General features: G+C 39.0%; 1 protein-coding gene across 12 annotated transcripts in view; it reads left to right on the top strand.

The window, feature by feature from the left end:
- The window catches only part of MAP7 (microtubule associated protein 7), a 122,834-nt gene that overhangs the window by 74,200 nt on the left and 31,173 nt on the right, over positions 1–17,461 (top strand). For 9 of the 12 annotated variants that reach the window (XM_075413970.1, XM_075413971.1, XM_075413964.1 and 6 more), the window contains exons 4-7: positions 11,301–11,464; positions 12,289–12,400; positions 13,289–13,375; positions 15,646–15,756. In XM_075413970.1, the coding sequence (XP_075270085.1) occupies positions 11,301–11,464; positions 12,289–12,400; positions 13,289–13,375; positions 15,646–15,756 (474 nt within the window). The remainder of the gene's footprint in view (positions 1–11,300; positions 11,465–12,288; positions 12,401–13,288; positions 13,376–15,645; positions 15,757–17,461) is intronic. The other 3 variants (XM_075413968.1, XM_009931945.2, XM_075413975.1) reach the window with 2 other exon arrangements.

Below are 17,461 nucleotides of genomic sequence, written 5' to 3' on the forward strand. Positions count from 1 at the left end.
TTTGAGTTTGAGAATTTTTTTACCAGTTAAGGTTAGACTTCTTTAGATGCTGAAAGCATCCTTTATTGCTATAAAATAGAATTGCAGAATATGTTGCCAACGTGTGGCTTGAATTTTTCTACATGAACTTGGATTTTTGTCAGGTAAAACCTTTAGTAGGTGTCAAACAGATGTGCTCAGTATCTTATGAAATACCACCTGTGCATGAGCATGCAGAACACTACTCAAGTGAATAGAGAAGGTGAAGGTTACTTAACCAAGTGCGTAGCGATGGTCAGTCTACCGAGTGTGGTGGTGGGAGAATTATAGAATCATGTGAAGCCAAATTTATGGCTTTCTGAGATCTATTTATATGTTTAGCTGCCACAATGTTCTGTGGCAGTTGGCAGGTTGGGGAGCACAAGTATTGCACCTTTTTTTTTTCTTTAGCATGTTCACCCTGAATTCTTTGGATGCTGCATTGTTTTTATGGCTTGAGAAACCGAAGTTCTCTATTTTAGTTTTCTAGCTTCTGTAAGTTTATGGAACTATATCATAACTTCAGCCAGAGTCATGCTGCTTTTTCCAACCTGGAGAACCATGAGTTATTGCCGCCTAGGTCTTAAGAGTATTAGTGTCCTTCCTTCTTTACAGCACCTTAGAAGGTTGTACCAGCTATGTGTGAAATCACTAGGGTTGTTTTGGAGGGGAAAAGTAAAGCTTTGGTTTTGGCTTGCTGGAGGTGATAACGTGACAGAATGTTTGCCGGTCCCTAAAAATCTGCTCCTGGAGCTGAAAATGATGATATGCACAGGCTTAGTTTCTTCGGGTTCCAGAACAAATGGAGGTTACTGGCCCATTTTAATGAATTTGTCATACATGACGCTTCCATGTCTTGAATTTATTCTTTTTTCAAGTTCGGTCCTTGCGTAGTAATAACACTTTACTCGAGTGCAGAGAGATGCTTTCCTTAACTTCTCCTGAAGTCTGATTTTTCTAGCTATTGATAAATGAATAACTGTTACTGGAAGGACATGACCTCTGTTGAGAAATGTGTTGTTTTATGTGACACGTTTTAAAAGACACATCGAACTGTAGGGTTTTTTTCTAGGTTGATGTGGAATCCTTCATTCCTAAATGGAAGAGTTATGCATGTGCTCGTGATGTATGAGTGTATTGTGTGTTCTTGCATCAAGAATTACTTTGAACTAACAAGAAAATTTGAAGTCGCATTGTACTCTCATCTGTACATTTATCTTCTAACATTATGATTTAGGGGCTGTCTCTTGAGATTTGTGTTCCAGTACAGCAAAGCAATGATTTTTACAATGGCGTGCAGACATTTTTTTTTTTAGTGCAGAACCTAGATAATCAGTCGCTCATGTCATGTGAACCATAGCAAAGAAATGCCTAAGCTGTCTGTCTTAAACATCAAGTTGTATAATGCTATTACATAAATGTCTCACTGCAAATTAAGAGTTGGATTTTGTTAAAACTGGGACATCAGTCATGTAACAGTAAAGCAACTGAAGGAAGGAAGGAATTTTTTTTTTTGTACAATTAAGTTGGATTTAAACTTAATTTCTCTCCTCTTGATTCAGGGGATCAGTCAGGTTTAGGAAAGGCTGCTTTTTAAGCAGAAGTTGAGAATTTCTGTCGTACTTCAAGTGAAATTATTCTGTGCTGCCAAAACAAAAGGACAGTGTCCAGTTCTGTAAGTGTAGAGCTGGTAGTAATCTGTAACAACTTTGTTGTGTACTTTCAGCAACTTGAACCACAGGAGGTCACATTATCTACCTTTTAATGAAAATTAAATTGTTCGACCCTTCTGTTGAGATCATGTGGAGCACCAGTTTAATAATGGTTACGTTTCTTTAATAGGCAATATTCTGATGTTACAGGAAGATTGATTTGAGACCTATTTTTTTTTCTCCCTTTTGTTTACTTTCAAGCTTTAATTTTTTTTCAAGTTCTGCTGTGATGTGACAGATGTGGCTTCCACTGTGGTACAAAGGGTCGGTATGTGCTCTGCACTCTTGAGGATTTGCTTGCACATGGTGGTGGTATTTAGGCAGTCTTAGTTTACTTGACACACTTGGGTGTCTACCTCATCTCTTTTTAATGAGAGTTTATAGAGTAGAAAAGAAGAATGCTGTCACTTTTGTTGTCTGGATTCTTACAGCATATATATGTGGTGGGACTGTTGGTATCTGCTGTTTCTTGAGGATCATGTCACGCTACCTAATTGAAAAGAATAAAATGGCTTCTACAAAAATGCCCCGTTCACCCTAGTGTATTCATGTCTAGTTTTGGAACTTTCTTTAGAAACATGGAAGGCACACAGGGACACGTATGCTATTTTGGCTAATCAGCACATCAAGAGAAAAGGATTTTTTTCAGTTCCTTCGCTGTAGGAAAGACATTGCTTTTGAAATGCCATCCCAACACTTCTGAAAGATGAATTCTTTGGCTTTTTTTCTATGTAACCGATGTTTTCCGTGACTAATAAGTTGTATTGATTTTTGGATTTTTGGCTTTATTCTCTTAGACTTGCTTCTTACATGGGCAGAAATAAAGGAATTGCTTAGCAGCCGTGCCTCAAGTTTTTTATTCCCCTGACCATTTGGTAATGTCTGTATTACTTGTTGATATGCACATTCAGACATTTGAAGGATTATTAGGGTAATCTTTACTTGATTCTATAAATAATCTTCCATGTGTCACTTGCTCTTTAGTAATCATGTTTTCATTTTGTGCTGTTTCTGCTAGCACTCCTTGCCACGGTGCCCATGCAAGAAATTAACATCTATCCTTTAAAATACAAATATCAGATCTCTGTGTGTGACCAACCCTCTTGGGTCATGCAAGATGGGAGTCCCGAGAGAGGCAGTGGTAGGTGGGGGTGATAGCTGTCAAACAGGGCTGTTCTTGAAGGACAGAGCAAAGGGAGCTGTCACACTTCTGGCTCCAGCTTGGCACTATGGCTCCTTTGCATGTGTTAGGCTGACCAGTTGTGTTTGACATTGGGGGCTGACACACACATGTCAGAACTGAGTTGTTTGTGAAGGTATATTGGGTTTGCATGGCAAGGTTTTGGTAACGGGGGGGCTACAGGAGTAGCTTCTGTGAGAAGCTGCTAGAAGCTTCTCCTATGTCTGATAGACCTCCAAGATGGACCTGCGGCTGGCAAAGGCTGAGCCCATCTGTGATGGTGGCAGCAACTCTGTGATAACATATTTAAGAAAGAATTGAAAAAAAAAAAACACCAAAGCTGCATAAGGGCATTTTGCAGCAGGAGAGACGAGTGAGAATATGCGAAAAACAACTCTGCAGACATCGAGGCCAGTGAAGAAGGAGTGGAGAGGAGGTGCTCCAGGCACCAGAGCATAGGTTCCCCTGCTGCCCGTGGAGAAGACCATGGTGAGACAGGTTGTCCCCCTGCAGTCTGTGGAGGTCCATGGTGGGGCAGGTCTCCACCTGCAGCCTGTGGAGGACCCCGTGCCAGAGCAGGTGGATGCCTGAAGGAGGCTATGACCCTGTGGGGAGCCCCGTGCTGGAGCAAGCTGCTGGCAGGACCTGTGGCCCCATGGAGAGAGGAGCCCACGCTGGAGCAGGTTTGCTGGCAGGGCTTGTGACCCCATGGGGGCCCATGCTGGAGCAGCCTGTTCCTGAAGGTCTGCACCCTGTGGGAAGGACCCACGCTTTTAGAATACGTCTGAGTTTCAGGTTGGCTAAATCCACTAAATTCTTAATAGATGTAATGCATAAGCATTATAATAATTTTTTTAAAAGATCACATTATGATACATATTCCTCTCCCATTTGAAAGTGATCATTGGCAAAATATCATGTTAATAAAAATTACAAATTTTTTTTCTGTCAGTGAATTCCTTCTGGCTTATTCTCTTCCGTGGCAGTTGGGGACAGAACTTTATCCAAAGTTTCTAGAGTCAGAAACTCTATAGAAACTGGGAATCAGTGACCCTAGCATAGAAATCATTTTTGGATGTCCTCAGAGGACTCGACTGTCAGAAGGGTTTATAAGGCAAGAAAACAATGTTTAAGGAAGATTAGTTTAAAAATTTCTGTGCTGAATGTCCCTCAGAGCATGGTTACTGGGGAAGGGTTTGCTTAGAAAATGTAACGTTAACTTCAGCTTTAATTACAGCTCTGAAGTTCACCTTCTAATTCATTCAGTCAGCCATTTCTGTGCCCTGATGGAACGTTCCCCTTTTTAGGTGCAGTTAAAGCATCACTGATCCATTTTTCTGCTAATGCAGCAAGGAGGCAATCACAGTCTCAGACAATGCAGAGCTGGCAGTGAGGAGAGGTGAAACAGCGGTCAGAGGAGAAAGCTATTCCTGAGGTCAGTGCTGTAAAGTCAGGAAAGATAAAGGCTGGAAAGACTGACAGACTATAGGATCTTTACTCAGGTAAGCTGTCAGTGCAAGGTGGATGCAAAATGCAGATTGAGAAAGTGTGGTGCTAGACTGATCTGCCTTTTATAGGCACTAAACCAGAAGAAAAAGGACTGAAGTGAAGAGACAGCAGAAGAGACAGCAAAAGAGGAGCTGGCGGGACATCCATTGCTTCACGTGGATAAACAGAAAATAGAAGCTTTGACACTTAATGCTTGCTTTCCCCTTCCCTCACAGCCTAAAATCCCTGCAACAAGCGGCTCTGTGTGTGTGTGACTGGGGATAGAAATTACAAAATGATTTTCACAAGAGAAACATGCATGGTTTGCAATTAATATCTCTGACATTAGTTAATCTAATGTAACATTGATTGGTTTCAAGGCTTACATGTCTCTCAATACTGGAATGTTTCTTTCTTGATTGACCTTGTTTTCTTTTGCTCTGTTATTCACTTCAGAGGTGCCAGAATTATATCCTTAGTTATGTTGCTTTGTAATTTAATCCAGTATTACTAGTTTGCAAACAAGCAAAAGGTATTAACAGCATGTCCAGGGCTCAATTTCTAAATCTTGTTTTTATGCTCTGATTTTGTATCCTTGTGTCACATGACTGTTCAAATTTATAGATTATACTAAGTAATGAGCTAGAACAAGGCTTTTCTTTGTATTTTCCAGCTTTAATGTAAATGTTCCTATACCATTTAGACTTTCAGCATGCAGGTACTGTTTGAATGATGACCAAGCTTTCTTTGAATGATTCTTGCATGTTGTCAGCCCATGTGTGTTATTACAAGGGAGAGAAGTATCATGAAATTGTTAAGGCTCAGCCCCCAAGAAAAAGCCTTTCTGTTGGACTGTACCCGTATTAGAGTCCAGCATTGGCTCATCACCAGGCATAACTTCATACAGCTTCTGGAGGAGCCGTCATAAAAGTGGGTATCTTCCCCTTCCACATCTTGGAAATTGGCTGCTCTTCCAAGCTGATCAGATCTTTTGGAGGTATCCTCCATTTCCTGTGGGCTCATCTGCTGATTCCTTCTGTCAGCAAGGCATTTGATGTGTGTATGTGTCTTTACAAAACACAGCTTGCACTGCTTTTAGAAGCACACCTACATATTCACTATAGGGCTTACTATTCCCAATTTTTACGTTAGAGTGGGCTTTTTTAACCCTTGAGTAAACTTCAGTTTTTACCCTAGAACACAGTTTGTTAATTTCTGTCTGGAGTAGCAGGAAAAAAGTTTCTGCAAATTCCTAAATAGGGACATGAAAATGAAGTAAAAAGATGTTATTTTAGACTTTTTATTTTTCTTGAAGATAACATCATATATCTAAGGACACTAACTTATGTCACTGTCTATACCTACTTTATAGATGGCAAAAACCGAGCCCTGAAATTCATGCAAGAATGTCAGTAGTGCATATAGGAAGCTGTGAAAACAAAGCAGATCTTCTCCTTTGATTCTCTAATAAGAGAAAATGTAGGAATTAATACTTTTTTAAAACCCTAACATTTAAAAGCAAGAAAGATTATTTCCCTATCTGTGGAAAAAGTTAAATTCATGAAAATAGATATTACACTCTTTCTCAGAAAAGAGATGTATCGTAAATCATGCTTTTATGTACTAGTTAAATACTTGGTCCAAGCATAAAGTTAGTAACTACCTCGTATTAGCAGATGGGTTTATATTTTCTGCTGCCTTTTGGCTGTAACTTAAAGATGATGGAAGGAGGTAGCTTTTATATTTGTTTGAAATCAGATCTATTTCTTTTGTTATGATTCCATCCTAACACTTCTATTTGCCTTGGTTAATCCATCACTAATGTGTGCTTCTGTTATTGAGTTGTCTTTGTTTATCACAAAAGTATGATTTTATCATCCCTTCTCTGAGGAGCGGAGGTTTACCATTCTGGTTGTCTTCCCAGCAGTGAGAGTGTATGTGAACACTAACTCTTTCACATACCAAAACATAAAAATGTTTTCAGCCTTTCTTTTCCTGAGTTTAGTCTTGAAAGTTCGAATATACTATTTTCATTACTTTTTCTAAAAAACATGACAGGCTGAAGCCTATGGAAATCACCACGAATAATGCCCCAAGAGGTGCTAACCATTTACATCAGTTAAAAAAGTTGTTGGTTTCTTATTCTTTGCTTTTCTTAGTTTCTTGTATTCTTCAGGAAGTGCTTTATTTTCAGTAGAAAACCAAAGAGCCTTTACATGCTTGTTGCCATGGTAAGCAGATTCCAGGCACAAAAGATCCAGTTGATCTCAAGATCTGTGGAAGTCTTTTGGCTCACAGCAGTGGCTTGTCTTGTTATGATCATTAGAGTCTGTACGTAAGAGACTACTGAGTGAAAGCCAACATGCTGCAGCTAGATGGGCTTTCATGAGATGCGTGCTACTCAGCTCCTTAGGTGCTTTTAGCTTTTTCGAAGAGAATGGCTGTTTCAAAACGTCTGCAAGATGGTTTGATTGAATTCCAGTTTCGAACAACTACATTGTCTGGGTTACATAGTGTGTTCAGGGTCTATGTAACACGGTGTGTGCAGTTATTTTTTTTGTTAATTCGTTTGTATAGCACCATGGTGATGGGATGCTGTAAGAGTCTCGAGCATTTCCTCTGTGAAGGTGGGTCAAACTTAGACTGCAAACATTATGATGTTGCATAAGGGAACAATCTAGTTTCACTCTTGAATGGTTAGCTAGGGAAGCTGAAGTTTATACCAAGATCAAATTATGCAAATTTTGCATGCAATAAATGAAGTGGACTCCAGGTTTCCTTTTAAGAAGAGGGAATGATTCTCTTTTTTTTTTTTTTCTCCCAAGATCCATATCTGTGACATCTACAGATAGACAAATAATAAAGACTGGAAAATAAGACGAATTGTTACAGTTTGTGCATGTTAGAATAAAATACACCCATAAAATCATATACCTTTTTAAAGTTAAAGTATGTCTATGTCTATATGTATCTGTCCAATGCTGTCCACAGAACTGAAACAAACCATCTAAACGTTTCTGTATCAGAAATGAACCATAACAGTGGACTCAAATAGGACACAATTCTGAAGATGAAAACTAGTAGGAGAAGCTTCACAGGAAGTAGTTCTACAGAAAGAGCAGAAGGAGAGAGTAATACCATATCCTTCAGGAATGGTATTTAACAGTTATTTAACATTACTGCAGTCTAGCACTTATGAACAATTGTTTGAGGATAAAGAGGAAGATAAAAACCTAGTGTTGAAAAGGGAAAAATTATTAAGTATTGTGTTGTTCACAGTGTATTTCTATTCAAATTTGGTTTTATGAAGTAAAATATTTCACCTGTTCAGGCCTGTAAACTCAGGCTCTCAGTGTCTCTTTCCTTCCTTTTGTGTCCTTGTGAGTAATAGGCATGATTTCCCAGCCTCACTGTGCCGTTTGTGAAACTGCTGTCTTCAGACAAGTATCGCACATATACTAACTGGTTCTGTTGATGGAGGAGAAAGAATTAGTTTTTGGAGAAAATATATACTAAGCTAGGAGTATGACTTATCAGATAAACAGGAACGTATCATTGCTCAAAACAGAACTGCAGAGGTCTTTTAAGATTTTTGAATTTACTGTGTGTGGAATTAGGCAATGAATGAGACCTTGGGGCAGAAGCTTTCGTAAATCTGTGAAATACAGAGAAGCCACATTCTGTAACCTTCCTTTTAGGTGTAGGTTGGGTTTGAATTAGTTTGGCATCATAGTCTGGTGTCAACAAGGTAAAATCAGCTTCTCTGTATCTATGGCATTGACCTGCTGCCGAATTCAGCAAACTTTTGAGCCCTGTCTAGCTTCAGGAGTGCTCTGGCAGGCTGTGCTCCAGTGCCCAGAAGTCCTGTTTCTGCCCCGAGGCTTCCTCTGGTTTCTGCACCCACTCAGCAGCAGCATGTCTGCTTACCCGTCTGCCCAGGCTGCCCAGTCTGCACTAGCACCAGCTGTAGCTAAGAGTGTTGGAAGGAAAAAGGCATGGAACCAACCTGGTTTCAATCAGATTGTTTTCTTGGTCCATCTGATCTCCTCATGGGGAGGAGGAGTACAAACTCGGAGCCTAGAGGAGGGCAAATGCTGTTCCTCTTGCTGTCAGCCAGCACTTTGGTTAAAATGGTCATGAAACCTCACCAAAACGGGCAAAAGTTAATACAATTTTTAAATGTGTGTGTTTTGAATAGGGAGATCTAAAGTGGTCCTATCCTGTAATAATGAGTGTTAACTTTCTCTGAAATTTTCATCAAAAATTCAGGAGAAAGAAGTTAACATGAAATGTTTGCAGTGCAGCATTCGAAGATTAATGATATTGTTTATTCTTTTTCCTTTTAAGTATAAGCACTTTAGAAATGTCACTTGCCAGTTTTTAGACGGTATTAGATATAAGTATTTTTTTTGGTTTTTGAAAAAGTAGTTGGTTGAAATTAACTGGGTTGCTGCTTTTAGAGAAAGTTATCCTCATCTGCTGAAGAAAACAAGATAAATTCACATAGAGTAAGTGGAAAGAACAGTGCAGCTCACTGATGTGGCTGCCTGTTCTTGGGCTGACCCTATTCTGCAATCCAACTGTGCAGAAGCTAATAGGAAGAGCAAGCTTTTGCAAAAATCACTACCTTTCTGGTGACAGGCTGGCAGTGGTTCTGCCCAAGGCATTGGTTAGCAAAGTTGGACTACTAAGCAGAAGACAAAGACAAGAAGCGGGGACGATACCTCAGAGGTGACGTCTTACACTTTAGTTGTTCAGGATGTAACACAAATTGTTGGAAAAGGTGGGCTCTGACTGAACACTTTGCTCAGTCTTCTCTGGACCTGGGCAATAGAAAGGCGGCATATGAGGGGTCATGTAGTTCCAGGAGAAGGGTGGATCGTAGTGAGTCTCATCTCTGCCCATCCATTCTCTTGGGGAGCTATTAGCTCCCAAGGAGGGGCAGCAGATGCGTGTTTCTGGTTTACAAATTAGTCTTGCATTTGGAACACCGATTTTGGCTTTATTTTGTTATGTTGTAAGGCCTTAATATAGTAGAAAGAGCCTTTGCAGATTTCAGTTGGCCTGGTAGCTGCTTTTTCTGCCATATTCTGCTATTTTCTGCCTTAGTCTGCAGTTTACATTTCTCCTTCAAGTCACTTAACTAAATTATTACAGAGTATTTCTGTAAATCTTCTGCTGGCTCTTGCATTAGTATTTCACATTTGTAGGTGTCACTTCTCACACCTATTGTTAGTAATTATCTAAGCAACGATACTATTCCTTGTTGCTGTAATTATTCTAGCTATGATTGTTAAATTTCCTGCAAACGTATTGCTGAACTCTCACCCATCTTGCCAAGAGGGTGCCTTTTAGTTGCTTGTAGCTGCTGAACAAACATCTCCCTACTAGCTTGTATCCCGCAGCAACGCTAAACATGCTGTCTGCTTTTGTCATCAAAGTGTTTGACATCTGAAATGGTAGAGAGCTGTTTTCTTAAGGGAGATAATCCTACATATGGACAGATCTACTCAGGGTAGAGATTTTTCATGAGATTGCATGTGCAAGTACGTAAGTTTTAGAGTGCAATCTAAGTTCTTTTTTAGGTGGAGTGGGATTTGTTTGAGTAGGCAAGAAAACGCAGAAGAGCAGTTTGGTGAAAGTGAGTCCTAGTGTTAGAAGAAATGATTGCAATGTCTGCTCTGTGCACCTGGAAGCATTTGGGTCTTTTGGTTTGTGGTTTTGTCAAACACCACCAATCTCTCTGGAAACTGAAGGCTGGAGTTGCCGTTCTAGGGTATGTGAATATAACAGCAGGCTCTCTTTTTTCTTTTTTATTTCCTTTTTTTCCTCCAGATTGAATTAAAAAATAAAAATACTGTCTCAGACATAGGTAGATAAGTTCCTTACGCTACTGACCTTGGAAACTGAAAAGTGCTTTTGACACTTTGTCCTGGTTCGCTGTTGCTGCTGTGTTATCAATGAGCTGCTCCTGTGTATGGTTTTCTGATGTGGTTCTTGGTAAAGTTTGTCTCATGACTGTCAAATGCATCTCTTCCTGTACTCCCATCGGCCAGTTCATGAAGATCCAGGGGTATCAAATGTCTGGGATTTTTTAAAAATCAAGTAACAGGATTTTTTTAGAACACAAAAATTTCTGGGACCTGAAGCTTTCAAGACAATAATGGGGAGAGGTCCGGAGTGTCATGTGTGAATGCTTTCATGTGGGCTGCAGTTTGAGGCTGTGTTCCCGATATTACCGTCATGAAAATTCAGACCCTATGGGGAGCAAAATTTGTCTCATGTAGTGCTTCTTGATTTGTTCTGATTAGCGCTTCTGAAACATGTTGTTCAGAGTTCTGCAGCAGTGGAGTTTTATGACAGATTAAGGTTCATCTTTAGACTGACTTTGGTGGGTAACTTGTTTCCAAGTCAGCTGTTGGTATTGCTGACAGTCCAGGTGCTAGAATTGTCATCCTAACCACCTCTATTGTTAAGACATCTGTATTGATCAGTAAAGATATATAGTGTTAATAGTTTTATCTTTCTATTATCTTCTTACAGTAAAAGATTACAGAGAATTATGGTTTGTACAAAAGAAGTGTGTTCATATATGTCTGACTTAAGTATTTAGGTATTTTAAACTAACAAAAAATCCTTTCTTCCACATAGAAACTATATGCTCAAATAATGTAACTGTTTCTGGTGGTAATTTGTAGTAAGTAAATTGAGATGAAATGAAATTAATGTGTGACCAGGGTACATGATGTTTTAGTACATAAGGAGAGATTAGTATCTATTATGTGTGTCTTCTTAAGAAAATTACTTCAAAAGTTTTTCCATTTAGCTTAGTTATTCAAACTGTATTAAAGATTTCATCACATATAGCCTGTTAATACTTTTATTTCTGATTTTTCTCACAGCTGCAAGAGAATCAGTCTGGTTAGAAAGAGAAGAGAGAGCCCGGCAACATTATGAAAAGCATCTAGAGGAACGCAGAAAGAAGCTGGAAGAGCAGAGAATAAAGGAAGAGAGAAGGCGAGCTGCCGTAGAGGAAAAGAGAAGGCAGAGAATAGAAGAAGATAAGGTAAGAATAAATGTCATGAAAACACTTCTCCAGCTTGCTTTTACCATAAGATATGATACTACCAAACTTTGTCTGTAAGAGTTGGTGGAGAGAATGCAACAGAAGCCATGGTCAGTATGAGAGAGCATGTGAAAGAGGATTTTAAATGTTACTTGCACGGATACTGCTGCTTAAAGTGCCCTTTATGAATCAAATGCAACGAAGTTGAGCCTGTCTGGGTTGGAGTGTATGGCACTATACAAACTCATGCAGAAAAACACAAATTGGGTTGGTTTTGTATGGTTAGCTGTTAATTCTTAGCCATTCAGTAGAAGAGTAGCTAAATAGCAGTTGCCTCAACAATATCAGAAAGTGAGTTTGTAACGAAACATGCTCTTGGATGATTTGTCTGCCTTAAGATGGGAGCTACATGCAGTGTAATCCTATGTAAGTCAGTTCATCCTTGTTGGTTTTTTTGTTTCTTCTCTCTCCCACGGTTCTGGTATTTAGTAGGTGGGAGATACAAGGTGGCAAGTAGCCCTAGAGTGTGTTTGTGTAGTGACTGCCATAACAGGGCCACTGCTTTTCCTCTGCAGTTCTGCAGGTCTCAAACAGATCTTACCTTTTCAAAATTACAGTTAAAATATTAATTTGTTTATGGCTTTATTACTGCTTAATCCTGTTCTAGACTTAGGGTGGTTCATCTGAGTGTGTGTCTTAGCAGGCAGCACATAAGCTTGAACACAACTCCAAGATGCCTGCTGGGTTTTGTCCATGTGGAGGGTAGCAGGTTATGATGAGAAGATAAGTTAAAAACCCAAATGTATTATCCTGTTGTACTTAAGGAACGACATGAAGCTGTTGTACGTCGCACAATTGAAAGAAGCCAGAAGCCAAAACAAAAGCAAAACAGGTGGTCCTGGGGAGGAGCACTACATAACCGCGTTAATAACACAGGTAAAGAGGGAGGCTTGGTTTGCTAGCCAGTTTCCCTGCCCTGCCAGTTAACTGTAATATACTTTGCTTCTGTCAAAAGGAAGAATGATTCAGTGTATGCTGGTTTAAATTCTTTGCTCTTGATCTTATTATTGCTAGCAATGGCATGTTTCTGACATTCTTGTGTAGCAAAAAGATAACAAGGAGAAATCTGAACAGAAGTTAAAACTTGTTTCAGGAGTCAACTAATTCTGTAACTCTATATCTTGCTACAGCTTCTCGCTTCTGCTGCTTTGCTGTTGTTTGTGTGTGTCTGTGTGGGTGCGCTTGTGCTGTGTCAGTCTTGTGAGATGAGCTACTGTATGCAAATGCTCAATGTCATGGCTTGAAAAAGAGGTGTGGTGGAAATGACCAAATACGGAGATTAAAACAGACACGAGGAAGAAAATTTGTTCTTTGTCATAAGCTTTCTGTACCTTGTACAGATATTTTGGGAGATAGAAGTCCCTTTCTTCCCCTCTAGAAGAAACTTAAAGATCGGCAAATTAAGTTTAAGTGAATTTTAGCTGTCTGCTTTTTTCCCCACTTATCTTCTCTAACTTAACCTGTCATTAATGTGTATATGCCTTGTTAAATATGACTTGAATCTGAAAAAGAGAACTTGTCCTTTTTTTTCACCAGAAAGGGGCACCTTCTCTTCCTACTCAACTGTATACATTTCAATGTGTCCAACCTTTCGTTAAGGAGGGAAAAAAAGTTGATAAAAGAATGCTCTGAAATCTTTGTCCTATATAAGTTCAATAAACAGTTATTTTTCATAAAAGGTTACTTTTTGCTTAACTCTCTCTAACTTATCTGATTTTTATTTTCTTTACTGTGAAAAATCATTGTCTTGCATTCTGTCCCTAGGTTATTTTTTTGAATCATCATTCACCTTTCTCGATTTAGCAGGCCTGGAGCACCACTTCAGATCTCTGGGTGGTGCTAGAAAACCTGGTACATAATTGCTGTGGTTTGTTGACTCCTTTACCCATAGATAGCTCTCAGGAAATGAGATCATCAGTAACTAAACCACCCTCACTTAGTTGCAATGCATGCTTAACATCATGCTGATAGATTAGAACTGTTGTTAGTACCAGACTTTTTTTGCTGTTATTTATTTTTACTGTTGAAAGTTGCTGCTGGCTGACTCTAAAGATTTGGCACAATTCACTGAAATGAAGCGTAATGTTCTGTCTACTGGAATTCAAGGACACCCAATTTGAATATTTTGGTCTTTTCTAAAACCCTTTTGGCATACTACTTCTACACAGGATTTAGAATTATTTTGCACATGAACACAGACATATAACCAGCTGCATTGGCTGATGTGTTGTTTATGGATATTTTAATTCTTCTTTTTTAGAACAAAGAAACCAGCAATCTTCTAGACGATGGATTGCATTTGACCTGTTCTACATTTATAGGATTCATATTGCCAACACTTATGCACAAATTCTCATGCTGAATTTCATTTCAAGTTCATAGACAGAAGAGAAATGTTGGCATGCCAAATGCAAGAGGTGATTTTTCATATTGTCATTTGTCACCTTCAGAAAGCTGTTTTATGCAGCACATCCTTTATGCCAAATATTAGAAACTTTTTTGCTGTACTGGTATTCTATACATTTTTCTCAGCTATAGATTAGATATGAGATCAAAATTTCTGAGTTTTATCCTCCTTCCAGTACCCAGTTTTGCTAGTTCTACACCCTCACTGAGTCATTCTTGTATTAGATGAAGTGAGCAAATAATCACATGGGGTAGAGGAGAATCTTTGCTTCTTTGCCCCAACCAGTTACAGCGAATCCTATATAGTTCATAGATCTGGGGAGAGTTAAAGTGTTTTTCACGCACTGTATTGCTATGAAAATTTTTTGTACACAGTATACCTTAATCCACTAAGTCAGAACAGGTAAATATGATGTTGATGTACTTGTCATAAATAAATAATTACAGATAATATTTCGGCAACATCCTCCTTAATGTTGTCAAGTGTCCTGAGTTTGTATCTGCTTCCAGAACTGTATGTGGACATATTTTTGCACACACAGAATGTGAATCAGCAGAGCATTTAAGCATATGCTCAGGCCTCATTGCTTTTCAGCATGGTTGAATGCTCTGATGAGTAGTGCTGAGGTTCAGTAAATGCTAAAATGTAAGCAAAAGCAGAATTGAGTCTCCCAGCATCTTCTGAATGTCAGACTTCCAAGTGAAAGTTTGCAATGGAGGCCATGTAGTTGATGGATGTAGCTTTTTTTCAGAGAACAGGAAGCAAATAGCTGGCCTGTTCAGCTCATTCCTCCCCTTCTGCTGTTGCTAGCAACAGCCTTCATGTGAGTCGTGCGTGCACCAAGTGTGTGTGATCTGTATTCTTGAAATAATCATCACCCCTTCAGTAGGGTGCAGATGCTGACTCTGCAGCAGTCACACAGGCAAATGATGTAATACTGCTCTAAAATGTACAGAACCTAAAAGCAAAATAAAACCCTTTAGTATTACTTACCAAGCGTGTGCATTATAAGTAGTCTTTAACCTTGTACAGAGACTCATTTTCTTTATCTGCGAAGCTGTGTGCTGTTTTGCATTGACTACAACTTCATTCACAGCAGGTAGAAAATGACTCTGTGGTGGGAAGTTTAGCACTTACACATAACTATGGGATTTTTAACTAAACCTTTTAACTCCTTTCATGCTTACCCTTGCTTCCCTTGTGCACTGGTCTTCACTTAATTTTTCAGCGTTGTATTGTCGTGATATTGGTCTTCTGCCCAGTAACAGTGCCCTGTCAAATGTCACCTTTTATTCAGGCACTAAGGGGTTTTTTTATGAATAACCTGACAGTTTCAAGCATGTTGCTCCTTCCCTGAATCTTTCTACTGTAAGTCACGAGCAAGGTTTTTCCGAGAATATTGAAAGGAACCAAGGACGTATCATCTTGTCTACTAGTATCCACTTTAGGTCCTCCATTACATCCTTGGATTGCAAGCTCATTGAATGATAATCAATTAACAGAATATTTTAGACAGTTGAAACTTAAATTAAATGGTTTTGTGCCCAGTCTTTGAGTCACCTGTACAACGTCTGCTGAGAAGTCCATTCTATCTTGAAAGTTCTTGTGGTAGAGCAGGAGTGACTTAGTCATGTTTTCCTCCTCCCACTAGTGAGCTAGGAACTTGCACTACTGCATGTGGGCTGTCAATTAGCATTATCTCCATTTGTTTTAGATCCAGACAGGCGGTCTGTTTCAACAATGAACCTTTCGAAACATGTTGATCCAGTCATTAACAAGCGGCTCTCCTCCTCATCTGCAACATTACTAAATTCTCCAGACAGAGGTACAGTTTAAAAGGACCAAAAAAAAGGAAGAGCAAGAAAGAATGTTCTATACTGATGTATTACTTTGCACACAAAACAAGCTTCTGAAGTCATTTTCTGTACTTCATCTAAGTGGGAATGAAAAGACTTCAAATGTGAAAAGTAAATGGTTGAACATTTTTTCCTGTGAGAAGAAATACATTTCTTGTTTTTTAAAACAAGAGAACTTACCTAAACAATCTTACTTTAGCAAATGATACAAGCGGTGCTTCTGTCAGGTTTTTAGTAAATGAGGTACAACTATTGAAAGAGTACATCACTGCACAGTGCATGCAATCATGTGTGACCTTTTATTTGCATTAGGCCATTTTGTTGTTATTTTGTTTTCCTTTCTTCTTTGGTAGTAGTTTTTAAACATCTAAAAACATGTTGCATGAAGCTTTCAAGCGGTTATTTTATTACCATTTCTGATTATTTTTATTGAAGAGGTATGGGTGTTCTTTATATGGTCTGTTTATTGACTTTTTGTCTCCAGTTACTTTTCAAAGATTGCTTTATTTCAGTGTCTGGATTTGATGTTTACAACTGCACAACTTATAAACAATCAAACTTTTAAAAATTAACGTAGCTGAATTGCTGCCTCTGTTCTGAGGATTAGTGAGATTGAAGCATTGAGCTTAAAAGAGTTTTGTAAAAGAATGTCTCTTGTACAACTTGTGCAAGGAGCTTTAAAGAAAAGTACTTGGTAGGGTTTTTTTGTCCTCTACTGAGAATGAGAAGTTCTGTTCCATTTCAATCCAGATAAACGCACGTTTTCAAAAACAATTTTTAGAATGAAATTTTGGATGTGTTGTGAAACTGGTTGGTAGATGTCATTATTTGTGTGTCTTAACTAAGTGCCGTGTTTTGTGTGCATGCTTGTACATGTGTGTCTGGTTGGTTTGATAAGCCATGTTGGTCCTAGTGGGCTAACTTAGTTGTAGAGTCTTGTAACTTGCAAAAAACATAGCATTATATTAGGAAATAATTTGTTCCAAAACTCCAATAATTTTTTGGTCTAAATGTTGGAATCCAGTCAGTTTTCATTTTACTGGTTTTTCAGGTGTGTATATATATTTTTCCAGGTGGTTGCTGTTCTTTGTCAGGAGATGCTTCCTTGAGGAAGGGTCTTGGCGGGTAGGGGAAACAGCAGCAGTCATTAAATATGAAGGATAGTCTCTTGTGGGCTGTAACTCATTGCGTGATAGTTTCTGCCGCCCATTTCAAATTCAGGACAACTTAGGCTGAATAGTAGGCAGTCTAGCGGTGGGGAAAGGGGAGGTATATGGAAGTGATGGCCATATGTCAAAAACTTTAAATGTTGAGGCATTCTTTGCTCGGCATTTTCAATAAAACAGCATACAACTCTTCAGAAGTTTCTGATGCCTTTCACAGACTCCAAGACAGAAGGCAAATCCAAACGCTATAAATGCCCTTTTATACCTAAATCTAGTTAAGGTCATGTCTGGAGGAGTGCCACTGGTCTCTCCAGTGGCCTCAACTTCTTAAGGCAAATACTTAAAGGAAGGCTCTAGCTGTCTGCTCCCTGTTTCACCTTCCAGAGAGTACTCAGTCACACTTTTTCTGTAATGCATGCTCCTACCTGCAAAACAGCAAGCTGGAGATGAGGGTGATTAGCTTACCCTAAGTAGCTTATAGCTGTCATCAAGAACATATCTTCTGTTA

The sequence above is a fragment of the Opisthocomus hoazin genome, chromosome 2 (genome assembly GCF_030867145.1).
Source record: "Opisthocomus hoazin isolate bOpiHoa1 chromosome 2, bOpiHoa1.hap1, whole genome shotgun sequence".
Classification (NCBI taxonomy): Eukaryota; Metazoa; Chordata; class Aves; order Opisthocomiformes; family Opisthocomidae; genus Opisthocomus; species Opisthocomus hoazin.